At 39.8% G+C, this 18,293-nt stretch overlaps 1 protein-coding gene across 7 annotated transcripts in view; it reads left to right on the top strand.

The window, feature by feature from the left end:
* Positions 1–18,293, top strand: part of Mbtd1 (mbt domain containing 1) — a 52,965-nt gene that overhangs the window by 3,018 nt on the left and 31,654 nt on the right. For 5 of the 7 annotated variants that reach the window (XM_055613050.1, XM_055613049.1, XM_055613051.1 and 2 more), the window contains one exon: positions 16,760–16,956. In XM_055613050.1, coding sequence (XP_055469025.1) covers positions 16,803–16,956 — 154 coding nt within the window. In that variant the 5' untranslated portion in view covers positions 16,760–16,802. The remainder of the gene's footprint in view (positions 1–16,759; positions 16,957–18,293) is intronic. The other 2 variants (XM_055613052.1, XM_055613054.1) reach the window with 1 other exon arrangement.

An 18,293-nucleotide genomic window follows, 5' to 3' on the forward strand; every position in this document is an offset into this window, starting at 1 on the left:
GTGATCTGACTAACCACATTCTAAAATTAGGGAAGTCAGCTGTTTTGAATTGCTCCTTATTTCTCATCTTTTCATCTTTAAAATTGTTCCCGTGTCTATCTAGGCCAAACAACGCTGCATTCCTCTAATCTTACCACACAATGGAAAGAATGTACAGCTTTGGTTGGGCTATATAGTAAAATCCCCATTTCACGACAACAAGATTTAACCTTCCAAAGAAAATTCAAAGGCAATAGGTCATTTTTAGTCTTAGGGTTTCAAATACATGACAGATAAAAAGCGTACAGAAGAAAGATTTTAAGTAGTTACAAGCTTATATTTATCTTCTAATAAGGGATTCTTAAAGGTCCCAGGTAACTTTTATTTTACTGAAAATACATGTTTTATTTCTAGTTATTCTGGAGGGTTTTTTTTTTTTTTTTAGATAGAGTCGCCTGTATTCCTTCCTGGCCTGGAACTCATTGTGGTTCATAGGCATGTACCACCATATCCATTGTATACAGTGATGGAGATTGAGCCTGGGACTTTGTGTGTACTAGATAGATACTGACACTGCACCCCCAGCAGCTTACTGTTTTTTGTTTCTTTGTTTTAAGAGTTATTTATTATGTATACAATGTTCTGCCTGCATGTGCCCGCACAGCAGAAGAGGCACTAGATCTCACTATAGATAGTTGTGAGCCACCATGTGGTGGCTGGGAATTGAACTCAGGACTTCTGGAAGAGCAGCCAGTGCTCTTAACCTCTCTAAGCCATCTCTCCAGCCCCAGCTTACTGTTTCTTAATAAATCTTTTTATGAAGGATTCCCCCCCCCCCCCATAAATCTACAGTTTCTCTTCTGGCTTGGCTAGATAATGAAGTGTGAGATGGCTATAAGTCCACTTGAATAAAGCCAGATTGTAAGAAAGGGGTGTAGTGATAATCAGGGCACACTGTCAGAAGAGGCTTGAGCTGCACTGCTGCTACTGTCCAGCTCTGTGGCCCTTTTGGATGGCATAAAATGCCTTAGTTTTCTCATAGTTGAAGGAGTGGCATAGAACTTTCTGCAGTGGTGGAAATCCCTGTGTTCTGTGCTAGCTAGTATGGAAGCCATCATCCACAGTGGTGGTTAAGCACTTAAAATGTAGCTAATGGATAGAGACATTCAATATTTTATATTGTTTTTACTTGATGTCAGTTTAACCAGCCATATCTCTTCCAAATTGGAGATGCAGATATTCAAACAATGTAATCACTAGGTTCATCTCTTGAAGGCTAGTTTAAAATGCACCTTTCCTGCAGGTAGTTATTCAGTAGGCCTATGGTAAGTCTGATAACTCGTTTATCTAGTTTGGTCTCTCTGTCTTTCCCTGCCTCTCTCTCTCTCACACATCTGTGTCTATGTGTCTGGTACACAGGCATGCATGTATGTGGAACTCAAAAGTTGGCATTGGGTGTTTTCCTCTTACATTCTGAGACAGAGTCTAACTAAAGACCCCAGGGATTTGCCTGTCTCCACTCACCAGCTGTGGGATTAGAAACATGCTGTTGTAACCATCTTGGTTTTAGTGCTTGGGCAGCAGGCGCTTTACCACTTTCCCAATCTAGTTAGGAGTTTGGAAACAAAGTCTCATTTTGTAGACTAGGCTGGCTTTGAACTTGTGTTTCCATCAGCTTCCATGGGGCTGGAGTTTTGTGTGCACCAGGCCCTGCCAGGAAACTATTTAATGTGTGTCCAGATGAATTAAAGAAACACTTAAGTTTGATTATGAGCTCCTTTATGCTTTTCACTCTGACTTGAGTATTAATTTAGAACTTAGTGTAGTAAAAATAAGGACGAACAAAATGGGCAAACTGGTTGGGCACTAGCTCTGAATTCATTCATTCATTCACCCATTTATTTTATTTTTAAGGCAACTTGCCTACTGTCTTAGAGCATTGATTTCTTCATCTGAAATATGGGGTGAGAATCAAGTCTTAATCTTTTCATAGGTTAGAAAATTTGACTTGAAGTAATAGTCCACAGTGAAAATATAGACGTGGGAGCTAGAGAGATGGTTTACCAGTTGAGAGCACTGGCTGTCCTTTTCAGGACCCAGGTTTGGATCCCAGGTCCTACATGGTGGCTCAGAGCTCATCTGTCCCCCCCCAGTTCCAGGAAGCCAACACCATTTTCTGGACTCCACAGACACCAGGCACACAAGTAGTGCACAGACATACATGCAAGCAAAACATTCATACTCATAAAATAAATAAAAATTTTTGAAAGGGTTCAGGCATGGTGCCATGCATATTTAATCCCTACACATACAGGGCAGAAGCAGGAGGATTTCTGTGATTTTTGAGGCCAGCCTGGTCTACATAAGCAAACTCCAGGCCAGCCAAGACTACATAGTTGAGACTCTGTCTCAAAAAAAGAAAAACATTGGTGCAGTAAAATAGATTACTTCTATGTAAAGCCAGGTATATGGTGATATATGGCTGTGATACCAACACTCAGAAGGCCAAGTCAGGATTTCCAAGTTAACATCCAGCCTTACCTAATCAGACTTTGTCTTTAAAAGTGAAAAAGAAGGGCCGGAGAGATGGCTCAGAGGTTAAGAGCACTGTCTGTTTTTCCAGAGGGTACTGAGTTCAATTCCCAGCAACCACATGGTGGCTCACTATAATGAGATCTGATGCTGTCTTCTGTCATGCAGGCATACATGCAAACAGAGGTTCAGATGTGTAAGTAATCTTAAAAAAATAAGAAGTCTTACCTCTAACTTTAAAAAAGTGAAAAAGAAAAAGTAAATATTAATCTAGGTGTTTACACCCAAATACTAGGAATATTGCCACAAGTTCAAGACCAACCTAAACTATAGAGTGAGACCATGTCTGAAGCAAAAAAATAAAAAAGTGGGGCTTGTAGAACAGGCCTATAATCCCAACTATTCTAGAAATTATAGCAGGACAAATAATTTCAGTGCCTGTCTACAAAATGAGTTTAGGACCTGCCTGAGACCCTACATAATTAATAATATAAGAAGTAGTAGAAGCCAGGCATAGTGACTCATTCCTGTAGTCCCAATTCTGAGACAAGAAGACTGCCACAGGTTTGAGGCCATAGTGGGTTACAGAATAAAACCATATCTCAAAAGATACGATTTTTTTTAAATAATAATACTTTTTATGTATACAGAACATAAATTAATTTTTAATGTGCTTAGATTTGGGCCTCTTCCCCCAAGAAAACTCATTTTTGTATCTGAAATTCTTACACTTCCCAAGCATTTTACATAGATATTTAACCTTACCATATAACATTCCCTTTCAGGAATTGAAAAACTTCATCTACTTAAGCAGTTCACACGTTTACCTTTATAAAATCCCAGCGCTCAGGAGGCAGAGGCAGGTGAATTTCCTGAGTTTAAGGCCAGCCTGCCTGGTCTATAGAACAAGTTCCTTCACAGTCAGGACTATACAGAGAAACCCTATCTCGGAAAAACAAAACAACAACAAAAAGATAAAAGATGTCAACCTGTATTTATAAAAACTGATAGAACTCTAGAACAAAGGAGGAACTGACCCATCCATATGTACTATGATATGTGTGTGCCCATTTCTCCCAAACACGAAATAAACTTGTTCTAACAATTGTTGAGAGTGGAGAGATGCTCAACAGTGAGGAGCAAAGGACCCGATTTCAGTTCTCAGAATCTACAACAGATGGCTCCTCCAGCCTACAGTGGCACCTGCACTCACATGTGCATACCTACACAGTACTCAGGAGGCGGAGACAAGCAGGTCTCTTTGAGTTTGGGTCCAACCTGTTCTAAATAATGGGGCCCTGTCTCTTCGAAAGAAAAAAAAAGTGAAACCTATGTGAAACAAGCTATAAAACGTTACAGGGTTAAGATAGCATCTCAACATCAAGCTGTCCCTCCTAAGTCAATAAACTCTACTGTTGCTTTTGAGTCTTATGTAACTCAAGTTGTCCCCAAACTGGCTAGGTAACTAGAAATGGCCTTGAACTTCTGAATCTCCTGACACCTCTGGGAGCTGAATGTTGCTGGCTTTTGTCGATATGCTCAGTTTGTGAGTTGTTGTGAGTAAAGCATAGGTTTTGTGCATTTTAAGCTGAATTACATCCTCAGCCCTTAGTTAATAAATTTAATAAGGTCCCAATTAAAACAACACTAATATTTTGGCATAAGTCTGATGTAATTAATATTTAAAAGTCACTTGGGCAGAGGAGGGAGGGAAAAAGAATATCAAAACATTGAGGATCTCAAAGGTGAATCTAGACTTATTAGACATCAGAATACCCTAGAAAGCCTCTAAAATTATAAAAGCAGAACCTTGCCACAGGAAAGGCAGATGAAACACAGTCATGTGTGCCATAAAACTACATGTACAACAGTGGTCGTGTAAGATTATTATGCTGCTGAAAATTCTTCTTGCCTAGTGGTGTAGCTATAGCTGAAACTGTGCCAACAGCACTGTGTTCTTCTGGTGATGTTGAGACCAACAAGCCTGTGCCGCTAGTTCTAACAAAGCCTATGTCAGTTTATACAGTATGTAGTGCTTGATAGTTGATTGAGTGTTGCCGTTTTGTGTGTTTGTACTCTTTGCACACTGGAGATTGCTCTTTATGCTAATTAGATTCTTTGTAGTGTGCGACTTTTAGACCATTTCTGTGCATCTTTGATATGGACATTTGATACCATTACTTGTGCATGTTAAATACATGGGAGTGGGATGATAGCGTGTGGTAGAGATTTTAACTTTTTAGGAAACTGTTTTGCAATGTGCTGTTTGATATTCCCATCTGCATTGTATTTGCAGTTCCGTTTGTCACACTGAACATAGAATATGGAAGGTTGTTAGTATAGTATTGGTTTGGGGAAATTTTAGTCATTTTGATTGGTACATTCATCTCGTGGTATCACTTTATTTTATTTTTAAAAGCTCACTGTAAAGCACACTGCCTTGTTACATACACAGCAGCAACCGCAGAGTTCTCAGGTTTGCTCCAGCTTTGGACTATTTTATGTCCTGTACTTGGCTTAATACTGTGTTTTTCTACCTTTCATGACCTCTAATCATTCAGAATCCACTGCCTGTATTGCCAGTAGGAGTGATGGATCTGGGCTCAGTATGGTGGTGCTCCCAACACTTGAGAAGCAAACAGATCTATATGAACTCAAGGTTTATATTGCAAGTTTCAGGCCAGCCAAAGCGACATAGTTGAGAACCTGATTCCAGGGGTTTATTTAAGTTTTATTTACTTTACATCCCAAGGGTACCCCCTTCCTCCCCCGCCCCTCGCCTATCACTCTCTTTTAAAAAGAATGCTGGATCTAGAAACAAAATTAAAAGCAATTAAGGATTACAAAAGTGAAAAATGAGTGGTGGGGTATTAAGCTCATCAGTCAGGAATGTCCTGTTCTGTAATTATAAGCTTGAAAAACAAGAACAAAGATACTGAAGAGTCTCCATATTGAAGGCAGCAATACCAAATTCAAGAAAGCCTTGTATACGGAATGAAGAAACACAGTGACCACAGTGGAAGATAAGACAGAAAGGCATATTCTTAGGCACCATAATGATAGCCAAATTTTTAAAAAAGTTTCTAAAGTTGACCAGAGTTGAACTAACAGTTAAGGTTAACTCTGGAGAACTGAGTGATGGGTCTGAGAACTGATAGGAAGACAGCTGAAGACATCAGGAAACCTGCTGAAACCACACAGTCTGTGTGGTTTGTGAAAGTAAACAATAAAATCACCTATGTTGGAATTTCCAGAACATACATATCCCCGTCATTAGAGACAAGTGACTATAGGGTAAAGCTCAACAATACACAGAAAAGTGCATGATAGAAACCCAGTACTTAAAGTAGTATTTCAAATGAGAGACGAGTTAATAAAGGATATTACAACAACTAGGTAGCCATTTAAAAATACACATTAGATCCTTCTTACCACTCATGAGAATAAAGTCTAACTGGCTCAGATTTAAAGTACAAACTGTACTTTAACTGTACAAACACTAGAAGAAAATGTAGGTGCTTTTTTAGTAGCACAATTTAGGAAATTTTTCTAATGTTGACCCATAAAGGTAAATGGAGAAATCCTGGTGCTTAGTGGGTACATACTCTGGCAGAATGTGTGTTCAACATGCCCAAGGCCCTAAGTTTGGTCTTCAACATTAAAAAAGTAAAGAAACTTGGCACATTTTATCACACTATTCACCAAGAGAGGGTCTCACTATGCAACTTCCAACTTATCTAGAACTCACTATGTCGACCAGGTTGGCCTTGAACATACAGAAATCTGCCTGCTTCTGCCTCCTGATTGCTGGGGTTTCAGATTTTTTTTTTAAATTACATAGTAAAAGGTTCCGTAGGCAAAAGAAAACTTTGCAGATAGAGGCATACTAACTACAACTGTTGGGGTGCGGTTGACTAAAAATTCAAAAGAGAAAGGTTAAAAGAATTTACAATAAAAGTATCTTTTGTTCACCTGATGTAATTAGTTGTCTCTGAAGCTTAATGTCCCCTTCTGCTAACCTAGGTCTAGAATGTTTTCAGCCTCTGAGACATTCTTGAATAAGCTCACAGTTTGTATCTTTTTCTGAATTCTGGCTGGCTGGTTCAGCTCAGCTGTTCTGGCTCAAACTTCTCTTCAAGCTGAGTGATTCAACGTGACTTCTCTCCCTGCCTCGGAATTGCTCTGCTAGGCCTCTAACTAGCAATCTGTTCCTAATCTTCTGACTCCTTCCCAGTCTTTACCTATGTCTACCTTATTCTCTTCAACGTGTCGCTGTAAAACTGCCTCTAAATTCCATGAACTAAACTGCCATGAGCTCAGCTCTACTGCACTACCTCTCAACTCACTGACTCAACAGAACTCAAAGATTGCCTCTGCCTCTGTATCCTAGATGCTGGAATTAAAGGTATATACTACCACATCTAGATCTAAGCTTTTCTTTACCTGAAATGTGCTCTATACCAGGTTGAAATCTGCTTGCCTCTGTCTCCTGAAATTAAGATGTATCTTTATTCCAGCCTGAGTAGCCATGTTGATGCATTAAAATTCCTCTACAATTATATAACCAAAAGAAAGTTTGAAGTTCTGACATAATGGTGTATGCCTTTGATCCACGCTCTTGGGAGTCAGGCAGATCTTTGTGAGTTTAAGGCCAACCTGGGTCTATGTAATGATTTACCAGGGTGACATAGAGAGACCCTGTTTCCAAAAAAAAAAAAAAATGAAGGGGGGGGGGGAGAAGCAGTGTAAAGCAGTCCTAATGCTGAAGTGCTGGGTTTTAATACTGACCACTAAGAGGATTAGAGCTTCCTAAAGGAATTTCAGAGCAAAAGTGCAGTGTCAGTATAAAAATGAGCCTAGGATAGACTAATATGCTGGAAAGTAAAGAATTACCCAAAAAATTATGGGTAGCATGCTAACTGGATGTGGAACCCAGTTTATGAAGACCCTAGCAGTCAAGTTGGGGGTTGTGGACCCCGATATGAGGACAGTGGTGGGAGGTGAGTGGAAATTAATTGAAACAGGTAATGAAAACTGATAGGTTAAGAATGATAGGATGTATTGCTGGCTAGTGAATTATTAGAATTGGTAAATGAATTTTGCAGCCATCATAAAGTTGTGTTTGTCAAAAGTTGACACATGCTAAATTTGATGTGCGATTACTGTAAAGAACAATATCTGTACATTAGTATACTCGAGAAAGGGTGAGAAAACTAGACTAGACCATTACCAACTAATCAGAACTCTTGTCACCTATGAGGGATCATTGGTATGCATTCTGTGCCTCTAGATGCAATATTCTGTAAGCAGAACATTGGTGTTTTGTTTGTTTTTAACAAAATACCAAAGTTTGATTTTTATCAATAAAATCTAGGAGCCAGATGCTGGGGCCCTCAGAGTGGCAGAGAAAGCACCCAGCTGACTTTCCTACTAAGTCGATGTCCCTCCTTTCTACCTCCTGTTTATTTGTCCTCTGGACTTCCTCTATGGTTGCCAAGTCTCTGCCCCATGTTCACTCCCTGTCAACTTGTTTCTTGTTCCACCTCTTTACCTATAGTTGTTGACTTTATTTAATCCTGTTTACAGAAAGTGCTTGGATTAAAGGTGTGTGTTTGGGCTGAGCCACACCACAGTTAGAAATAGGTTTTTCCAGTACACAATCTCAGGGTTCATAGTGTGATCAAATCCTGCAATAAAATATCATGTACTATTATGGCAGTTTGTAAAAAATAAACTTCCAAAGAAATGTCAAAATGTGGATGGTAGATTAGAAATTAGTAGCCTGATTGTTTTGTTTGTTTCAGGGAAAGGGGTGGAGATGGTTGGTTGCTTTTGTTATGTGACTTTTGTATGTAACTCAGGCCAGCATGGAACTTGCAATGATCCCATGCTGGCTTCAACCTCAGAACATTCCTGCCTTGGCTTTCTACATGCCAATATTACAGAACTCACGTGCCCAGCAGAGTACTATATTACTGCTAAAATTTCCTGAAGCTGACAACTGTGGTGTAGATATGAAAGAGTGTTTTTATTCTTAGGGTTGCTGTATGTGGTTTAAGTAAACTATGTATTTAGAGAGAGACAAATAAATGGAGCAAAATGTTACTCAGTGAACGTCTGAGTGCATGGGCATTTGTTGTGCAATTCCTCCTGCCTTCCTGAAAGTTTGACATTATTTCTTTCCAAAGAAGTGTAACAAAGGACTATACTGACATTGTTTTTGTCCATGTTTTTAACAAAACTTTAAAATGAGAATATATTTTCCAAGGTAGGCTCTGGGATAGCATTCTAGATATAGCATTCTAGATACAGCTGCTAAAATTTATTTGGAAGGGACTGTATGTATTATAAGATTGCATGTGCAAATGTCCTTCTACCAATCTTCTGTCTTCTGAGACTGTCTTACACACTGGAGCTTTACCTACAATAATATAAAACACAATACATGTACGTTTACTGAAGCATACAAAATATCAAAAACTAGATAGTTTTACAGAGAAAAAAGTGGTATATGTCATTTGTCATTTAAGAACTTTTGTGTTAAAGGAGGGACTGGAGAGATGCCTCTGTCCATAAAATTACATGCATTGCTAACATGAGGGCCTGAGTTTGGATCCCCACATCAGGTAAAAAGCCAACTATGGCAGTGACACCTGTAATCCCAGCCCTGGGGAAGGAAAAGACCAGCAGATTCCTGGAGCTCTCTGGATAGTCAATGAATCAGTAAGCTCCAGATTCGTTGAGATTACATCTCAACAAATAGGGTGGAAAAGGATTAAGGAAGACACCTGAAGTTGAACTCTGATACATGCATATTCACATACATACACACAAATGTGTATACCACTTAAATACCAAAAACAAACAAAAAAATCAAACAAGCATTAAAGTCTTGAAGAAGTAAGTTGATTTTGTCTAAGGACACCATACTTACTTGGGAAGAAAATTACACATAGGCTGAAATGAGAAGGAAGAAGCCTTTTGAGAGTCGATTAGAATTGGAAGTAAAAGTGTGGATTCATGATTTCCTGACATAGGTGTGTACATACTTCTGTGGGAGATGTGTGTTAGTTTGTTCTTGGCTCTCTGAAGGGGCTCAGAAGTGAAGGTGGTTGTGATTGAGACAGGGGCTGTGATTCATCCTTAAGAAGGATGGTGAACTTCTGATCCCTGTATTTGCCTCCCAAATGCTGGGATTGCAGGGCTGTGACACAGTGCTGTTTATGCATTTATGCATTGCTGAAGATCAGTCAAACCCAGGGCTTCAGTCTTCCTAAGCAGTCGAGCTCTAACTGAGCTACAACTTCTGTCTATTTTCTGGTTTTTGAGGCAGGTTTTGTTTTTGTTTTATTGGTGTAAAATAGTGTTTCTCTGTGTAGCCCTGGCTGTCCTGGAATTCACTCTGTAGTCAACACTGACCCAGAACTGGGAGATCTGCCTGCCTTTGCAGGGATTAAAGGCACGTGCCACCACACCTGGCTAAGTTAGATTGTTTAGGAATGTTTTGCCTACATGTAAGTATACACACCGTGTGCGTTCTTGGTGCCTGCCAGGCCAGAAGAGGGCACTGACTCCTCCTACAAATGGCTGTGAACATGTGGATGCTAAGAAGCAAGCCCAGATCCATCAAGAGTGGCTGGTTGCTCTAGCTGTAGAGTCCAGGATAGCCTCAAACACTGTTATTCCTCTGCCTTTTTTTTTTTTTTTTTTTTCAAACTAGAGTTACAGACATGCGTGAGCTGCCTTGTGGGTGCTGGGAATTGAACCCAGGTCCTACGGAAAAGCTGGCAGTGCTCCTAACTACTGAGGGGTCTCTGTAGTCCCCCTGCCCTTCTTGTGCCTTTTAAGTGTTGGATTTAAAGGCATAAATGCTGGGATTACAGGCTTACACCATCCAGCCAGTCAATCTCAAGATTTTAATTTACATTTCATAATAGCTAAAGATAAAGCTGCGTCCATGTCCTTATTTGCCATCTGAGTATCTTTGAAATGCCTCATTTTAAAATTGAATTGTTTTAGTCACTAAAGTGGTTTTTCTTTTCTTGTTTTGGGAATATGCTTGTTTTGTGAGTTCTCACTCTCTTTCTCTTTTGAGATAAGGTCACTTGTAACCTAGGCCGACCTAGAGTACATTATGTAGCAGAGGATGATCTTGAATTCTTATGCCTCTAAAAGTACATTCTGGAAGTGAGTCTACTTCGTGTGTGTGTGTGTGTGTGTGTGTGTGTGTGTGTGCGTGCGTGCGCGCGCGCGCGCGTACGTACGTACATACGTACGTACTAGGACCTAGTCCTTTTTTTTTTTTTTTTTCTCTCCTTTTACCTGAGGCAAGGTCTTGGTAAATTGCCTAAGCAGGCTTCAGACTTAAAGTGTTCTGTCTTGGTCTCTCAAGTAATTTGGAATTATAAATTTATATAACCACACCAAGTAGTCATTGAGGGAATTGGGGTGGGGATGGTGTTTTGTTTTGAGATAGGGTCTCATTTGGTGCATGATAGCCTCAAATTGGTTGTAGCCCAGGATGACCTTGAACCTCCTCCTTACCCTCCTGACTTTACCTCAGTATTATATGAAGTGTACAGGATCAGATCCCGGGCTTGTGTGTGCTATACGCACTCTACTAACTGACTTATAGCCTCATCTCTCTCTGAGTTTTAATACTTTTGCTGCTGCTGCTGTTGTGCTAAGTACATTTTTGCAAATGTTTCCTCCCAGTCTGTGATTGTCTCGCTCTTACTTTCTCAGCAGCTTTTTTTTTTTAATGCTGTGTGAGCACAGCAGGAATTGGTTTACTGCTTCCAACATGTAAGTAAGTTCCAGGGACTAAGCTCAGGCCTTGCAACAAGTGCCTTTATTTCTTTGAGCCATTTTGCCCCAATAGTATCTTCAAGGAGAGAAAAAATTGTGAATTTCCTCAAATCCAGTTTTTTCTATACTTTTTATGTGTATTGTTTAGAATGCAGCTTAAAACTTATTTAACTAGAAGTGCATTTTCTCCTAGGAGTTTACAGTGTAAGGTCTTCTTTATGTTCATGGCCACTTGAGTTAATTTGTAAGATGACCGGTTTGATTCGGAGTATGGATAAAAGTATCTTGATTTTCACTGATTCCATGTCTTTTTCTAGGTTATTCTACTTTGTTCATTGCTAAGCCGTTTATGGCAAAATCCCACTGTCTACATTACTGTAGCATTTGTAATGTAATCAGGCTGTCAGTTTCTGTCCGTCTGATAACATTATGATTGGATTGTGTTAAATTAGTAAATTGGTTTTGAAAGAACTGACATTTTAGTGCAAAATAGGAAGGCTTTGTCTGCAGACCCAGCACTCAGGAGGAAGGAGGATTGTCATGAGTTCCTAGACTACCAAGTATGACCGTGCTTCAAAAACCTTAAAGAGAAAGAATTGGCCTTTTAATGACATAAATTCTGGATCATGATCCTCCTCTCATATAAGTCTCTCTCAATCTCTTTTTTTTTTGGGGGGGGGGCACTATTTTCATTTTTCAGGTTTATGTCTCATCACATTTATCCCCTAGTATTTCATTACTTTTGCTGGTAATATAAGTAGTATTTTACATTTCAATTTCCAGTGATCTTTTCATGTGTGATGTATTACGCTGAGCTTACATCCCCTTTAAGAATACAGGAATGGTATTTTGTCCTAGGGGGCAGAATTATTATGATCTTAAGCAGTTTTTTTTTTCCCCCATCTGTTTTCTTATTTAAATGTGTCTATTTGGATTTTGGATCCTCTGTCTTGAACTCTTTTTTTTGGGAAGAGGGTATGGTATGTATGCCTTTGTAAGTGTGGAAATCAGAGGACAATCTCCAGGAGTTGCTCTCTGCCCAGCCCCGAAGAGGATCTATTTCAGGTGCTTAGCCTTGTTGGCAAATGCTTTAACACACCGAGCTTTGTCACTGGCCCTGGATTGAATACATTGCTGTCTACACTGGGGTTAAGTAGTTTCAGTCTTGTGTAGATATACTGGTAGACTGCAATCACTTTACTTTCTTTTCATGAGGGATTTTCAGACCATAGAAATTAGAGTAAATTACAACCTTAGACAAATCAGGATAAGCCTATACTTATTTTATAAAAACACATTTTAAAAACAACAGAAGACATTCTGTGGGTAGTTTAATGGTTAAGACTACTGGCTGCTCTTCCAGAGGAACCAGGTTCAATTCCCAGCACCCAATCATCTCTGACTACAGTTACAGGGGTTCCAGTGCCCTTTTCCAAGGGCTGAGGATTAAAGGCATGTGCCACCACCAGCTGGCATGTTTGTTTGTTACCAGTAGACTGTCTTAATGGAAGAAAAGGTACTTAGAGAACAGCTCTTCCTAAGACAACAGCTTCCCAGAAAGTGTGGTATAAATTATGATACTGGGCTAAAAAGATGGCTCAGCTGAACACCTGCTATGCTTGGAAAAGACCCAAGTTCAGGTCACAACCACCTGTAATTCCAGATCCAGGGGATCTGACATCTTCTGGCCTCCATGGGTACCTTCCCTCACCTCACATTTAATAACTAAAATTAAAAAAAAAAACAAACTTTAGATTATAAATATGTCAAATACTCATACAATATGTTGACATAGCCAGATTCCTCAGACTATGTGTGTCCAAGGACTTATTCTCCCACACGTTTTATCTTTTCTGTAGATAGTAGATCCATGGGAAAAACTTTCATAGACAGGTGTACATGAGCTCTGTAAGAAAGCTAGTGGAGCAAGCCAGTGAGGAGTGATCCTCCATGGCCTCTGCATCAGTTCTGGCCTTGAGTTTCTACCTTCACTTCTCTCAGTGATGGGCTGTTACCTGAAGTGTAAAATGAAGTAAATCCTTCCACTCCAGGTTGCTTTTATTTTTTAATTTGCTTATTAATTATGTATACAGTATTCTGCCTACATGCCAGAAGAGGTCACCAGACCTCATAATAAATGGTTATGAGCCACCATGTGGTTGCTGGAATTTGAACTCGGGACCTCTGGAAGAGGTCAAGAAGCACGTTTAACCTCTGAGCCATCTCTTGAGCCCCCCCCAAGTTGCTTTTAGTTATGGTGTTTATCAGAGCAACAGAAAGCAAACTAAACAAAGTATGTGCCACCATGCCAGGCAAAGTGCTATTTGTAATCATTAATCCCCTGAAACTTCAAAATAATATTTTCTGAAAGTAGAGTTAGCTATCTTGAGTTGGCATGTATTATTTGCTAAATGAACTGGCTTTATAGTAGGCAAGCATATATGAAAACTTTGGGAGTCTTTGTTTGGGGGGTAATTTTTTGGTTTTCTTTGTTGTTGGATCAAATTTTATTTTGGGAGGATTGTTTTGTTTTGGTATTATTATTTGCTTAAGACAGGGTCTCCCTGTGTAGCCCTGGCTGTCCAGAAACTCATGCTGGCCTTAAACTCAGATCTGCTAAAGCTGGGTTGAAAGGCTGTGTGGACACTTTTATTATTGTTACCCGCGGGGGTGGGGGGGGGGTACATACATACACCAGTGTGCTTATGCCCTGGCACACGTGGAGATTGCAGAACAGTTTTCCAGTAGTTGAAAACTGTTCCACCATCGTGTCCAGGGACTGAAGTCCATTTATCAGGCTTGTGCTGCTAGCACTGAGCCTTCTCACTGGCCCTCATGTAGAGTCTCCATGGATATCGCTGCATGAAGGTAGGCTGGATGAATTTATTAGAGATTGAATATTTAGTCTAGCTGGTGTTAACATCATAAACTAGATACTATAGTAAGGCGTTCATACACTTAGAACTATGGCAAAAATAAATAAATAAATAACCTTAACTAAGTTAGCCCCAAAGAACCCTTCTGATCTGACTGCAAATCCTCCTGAACATAATCTCTACTCCACTCAAGCCAGGCGTAGGCCATGCTGTCAGTGTATCATGGTTATCACAGCCCCAAAATCTGTATCTTTCGGGTTGGCTCTTGGTTTGGGCTTTATTTTAAGTAGTTCTCTATTATGTAAGTTCCCTTGCTACTCTGGAACTCACTTCACAAACAAGTGAGTTTGAGGTCAGCCTCAAACTCACAGAGATTTGTTGACATACTTTTTTTAAAAAACATATATTTTTTTAAATCTCTTTCTCCGTACTTCACCAGCACCAAGTAGGAAAGAGAAAGGTTTAGGAAGAGAGGGGGCATAATTCTCTTAGCTACTTTTACTGGTTAGGGTCATCAGGTCCTTGGAGCCGCTCCAAATCTTGTTTCATGAGATCTCCAACTCCTTGTCTCACTACATCAGCAGCAACAACAGCAGCCTTGTTCTTTCTCAGAGCCACTCCACACTCTCTGGTCTCCAGCATTTATTCTCCAGAGTCCTCAGATTTAAACAATCTGTAGCTGGCAAAGAGCTCCTCAGAGCCCGTATGAGGCAAATAGTTTGCCGCTGTGAACTATCTGAATCAGTCCCACATCCCACACCTGAGATTAAAACAAAAACATAGTTATATCCACAACAGAGATCCATCTATGCCGTCATTCTCACACACACAAACCATAACATCGTACCCTACTTTCAGTGCTGGGGTTAAAGCATGAGCCACCATGCCCAATTCAAAATCCTTTATCTTGATCCTTCCTCTGCTGTAGAGGAATTTTAATTCAGAACATGGCTGCTCTGGCAAATAATCACACGCAAAGATCTACTAGGTCTGTGTGGTCCAACTAGAATACAAACCCGTCTTTAATGTAAGAGACACAGGCAAGCAGATATGAGTTCAAGGCCAGCCTTTTTATAGAGCAAATTTCAGGTTTAAAAAGAAAAGAAAAAAGCTTCGGTGCAGGCATGCTGGGTCATGCCTTTAATCCCAAACAATGAAAGTAAAGTTAGTTTGCAGAAGGAAGCACCTGTGTTTGAAAGTGGTATTTCAGTGGCAGAAAAAAGTGAAATCAGAGCCTTCTCTGACAGAATAGGATATGCCTAACTTTCACGAGGAGAGAGAGGAAAGGGAAGCCACTTACGCAGTTTTACTGGGAGAGTTTGACAGAGAGGAAAGACCCAGGTGAAGACAGAAGGAGCCAGAGAATGAGAAGGAGCCAGAAGATTAGGATTGCTGGAGATAGTTTTGGGAGCAATTCAGAGGTCGAGAGAGAAGCCAGATTGAATAAGTCAGCTAGGAGAAGAGCTTGAGCCAGTACAGCTGAATTGAATCAGCTAGCACAGAGCTCAGAAAAAACAAGAGTGAGCTTATTAAGCAGTAAGTTTCAGAGGCTGAAAACAGCCTAGGCCTAGGTTAGATTGTACAGACGCTAGAAGCTTCCAGGACTAGGCCTGGGTTAGCAGAAGGAGGCAATAATTGAATTATTAAATTATTTTATTAAAGGTCCTTTTACACACTGCCTGTTCCAACACAGATATTCAAGATTCATTCTTTGTGTCTTCGGGGTCTTACCTCATGTGTATGACACTTTCTGGGAAAACATGGACAAATCAACACACCTTGTGAGCTTAGCCACTCGGCTGTCAGAAGGATTAAGGCCAACTTTAGAAGCAAACTTTGTCTCAAATTAAGAAAGAGGGCTACAAAGGTGGGTCAGTGGTTGATGCTTTTCCAGAGGATACAGATTCAGTTTCCATCACCCACATGGCAGCTCACAACTGTCTATAATTCCAGTTCCAGGAGGTCTGATAACTGTTTCTGGCCTTTATGGGCACCAGACATACAAGGACATACATGCAGGCAGAACACCCATACACATTTATTAAAAATATTTTTAAAGAAACTTAGAATTTTAGAAATGAAAGACAAATTAAGAAATCATCTGTTTATATCTCATTTTTTAAAAGAGAGGATGTGATGTAATTTTTTAGGAGGGAGGGACATTCCTAGTTAAATACACAATTCATTACATCTTACTAGCTGACGTCTTATGGGTCTTATGGTAGAGGAATGCATTTTGCCACAAGTGTTCAGTACTTCACTATAAAATAATGTTTTCTGCTAAGCCTGCACTATAGTCACAGCAACTTGGAAGGCTGAAGTGGTAGTCACCTGAGTTTGAGGCCAGCCTGAGCCGTAACAGAAAGGTTCTGTTCCAACAGAAAAAATTACCAGTTCTCAGTACTAGATTTTCACTTGTCAAATCTCACTTAGCAGAAATTGTGTTAAGGGCTTCTAAAGGGGCTGTATGTGAGTACTGTGTCTTGTCACTAGTTTGTAGGTGTCACTTGTAAAGGGGATGTATGTGAGCACTGTGTCATATGTCACTGGTTTCTTCTATGAAGACAGAACTTTCTTCACAATCCAAAAGAAAAAGATTTGTTCGGGATGTTTGACGGCTATGACAGCTGCAGTGAGGACACAAGTAGCAGCTCCAGCTCTGAGGAGAGTGAAGAAGAAGTTGCTCCTTTACCTTCCAACCTCCCAATTATCAAAAATAATGGACAAGTCTACACATACCCAGATGGTAAATCTGGCATGGGTGAGTATCTATGCTCTGACCTGTTGCATGAGTTTGTGTTTGAGCGTGTGTTTCCATTTGACTTTTTTGTTAGGTTGGTTTGATTTTATTTTGAGATCATGTCTTGCTGTTATAGCTTAGACTGGTCTAAAACTCATAATCATCCTGCCTTTGCCTCTAAAGTGCTAGGATTATAAACAGTGGTACTATCCCTGGCCTCTCCTATAGAAGGACTATTTGAAGAGGCTGAGATTGAGATTTAGGAGTTCTAGATAGGGTCTCAGAGTTTTGTGTTTCATTTCTTTATCTTTGCCATTCTGTCTACTAGTGGGAAGCAAGTAGAGCAAAATCAAAAGCAATCTATTAGTATGCAATAAATTCAGTTAATGACTATCTGTATAGAGCTGAAAGTGGGAAGGATTATACAGTTACACAGATAACCTTTCTCTCTGACAATAAGATTTGTGCTGGAGGTCGGGTGCTGCCTTATGTTTTGGTGTTTTGAGAGTGGATTGGTTGGTTTTCAGAAGAGGTTGCAGGCTGACCTGGCACCCCTGTTTCAGCTTGCTCCACTATGCCTTCTTCTAGTAAGGAGGTGCTATCTGTCTCATAAAAAAAGTGGTCTCATTTTTAGTGGTTCTCAGCACTAGAAAATGCTTTATGTTGAACCAAAATTTACTTGTGTGACTTTTCATTTGTTTGGAATGTTATTTTTAAGCCTAAACAAGGGGCCAAGAGGTAATGCTTCCCCAGCATGCACAAGGCCCTGCATTCCATCATAGGGACCACAAATTAAAAAAAGAGGGTGTGTGTTGAGAATCAACCTTCTGAAGAACGTGATTTTGTTATCAAGCTACCATAATTTTCTTTTTTCTTTTTTTTTTTTTTTTTGAGGTCACTTTGTAGACCAGGCTGGCCTCAAATGCACAGAGATCCTCCTGCCTCTGCTTCCCCAAGTGCTGGGATTACAGATGTGTGCCACCATGCCCAACTCAGAATAATTCTAATGACATCTTTTATAACATCTTTTTATATTGACATCTCTTCACACTAGACACACTGTGTCTCTGAGGCACATTAAATAACTACACTCATTTCCTCCATTACTTTTAGTATCAAAGTAATTCTACTTTTTTCTGTTAATGTTCAGATTATTTACTAATAGGGACCGATTTGCCTAGTGCTGTTACCATTCCCACTGAAAGCACCCCATCTTCAAAACACTTCTAGCAAATCACTAGTTACACTGTGATCTGGACAAAATCTAGTTCTACCATGCTGTCTTCAGGACAGTGCAGTTTAGTCATTGGCTTTTTTTTTTTTTTTTTTTAAATAATACTGAATTTCAAATAATAAGT

The sequence above is a fragment of the Psammomys obesus genome, unplaced genomic scaffold (assembly GCF_907164565.1).
Source record: "Psammomys obesus unplaced genomic scaffold, mPsaObe1.curated_primary_1811, whole genome shotgun sequence".
Lineage (NCBI taxonomy): Eukaryota > Metazoa > Chordata > Mammalia > Rodentia > Muridae > Psammomys > Psammomys obesus.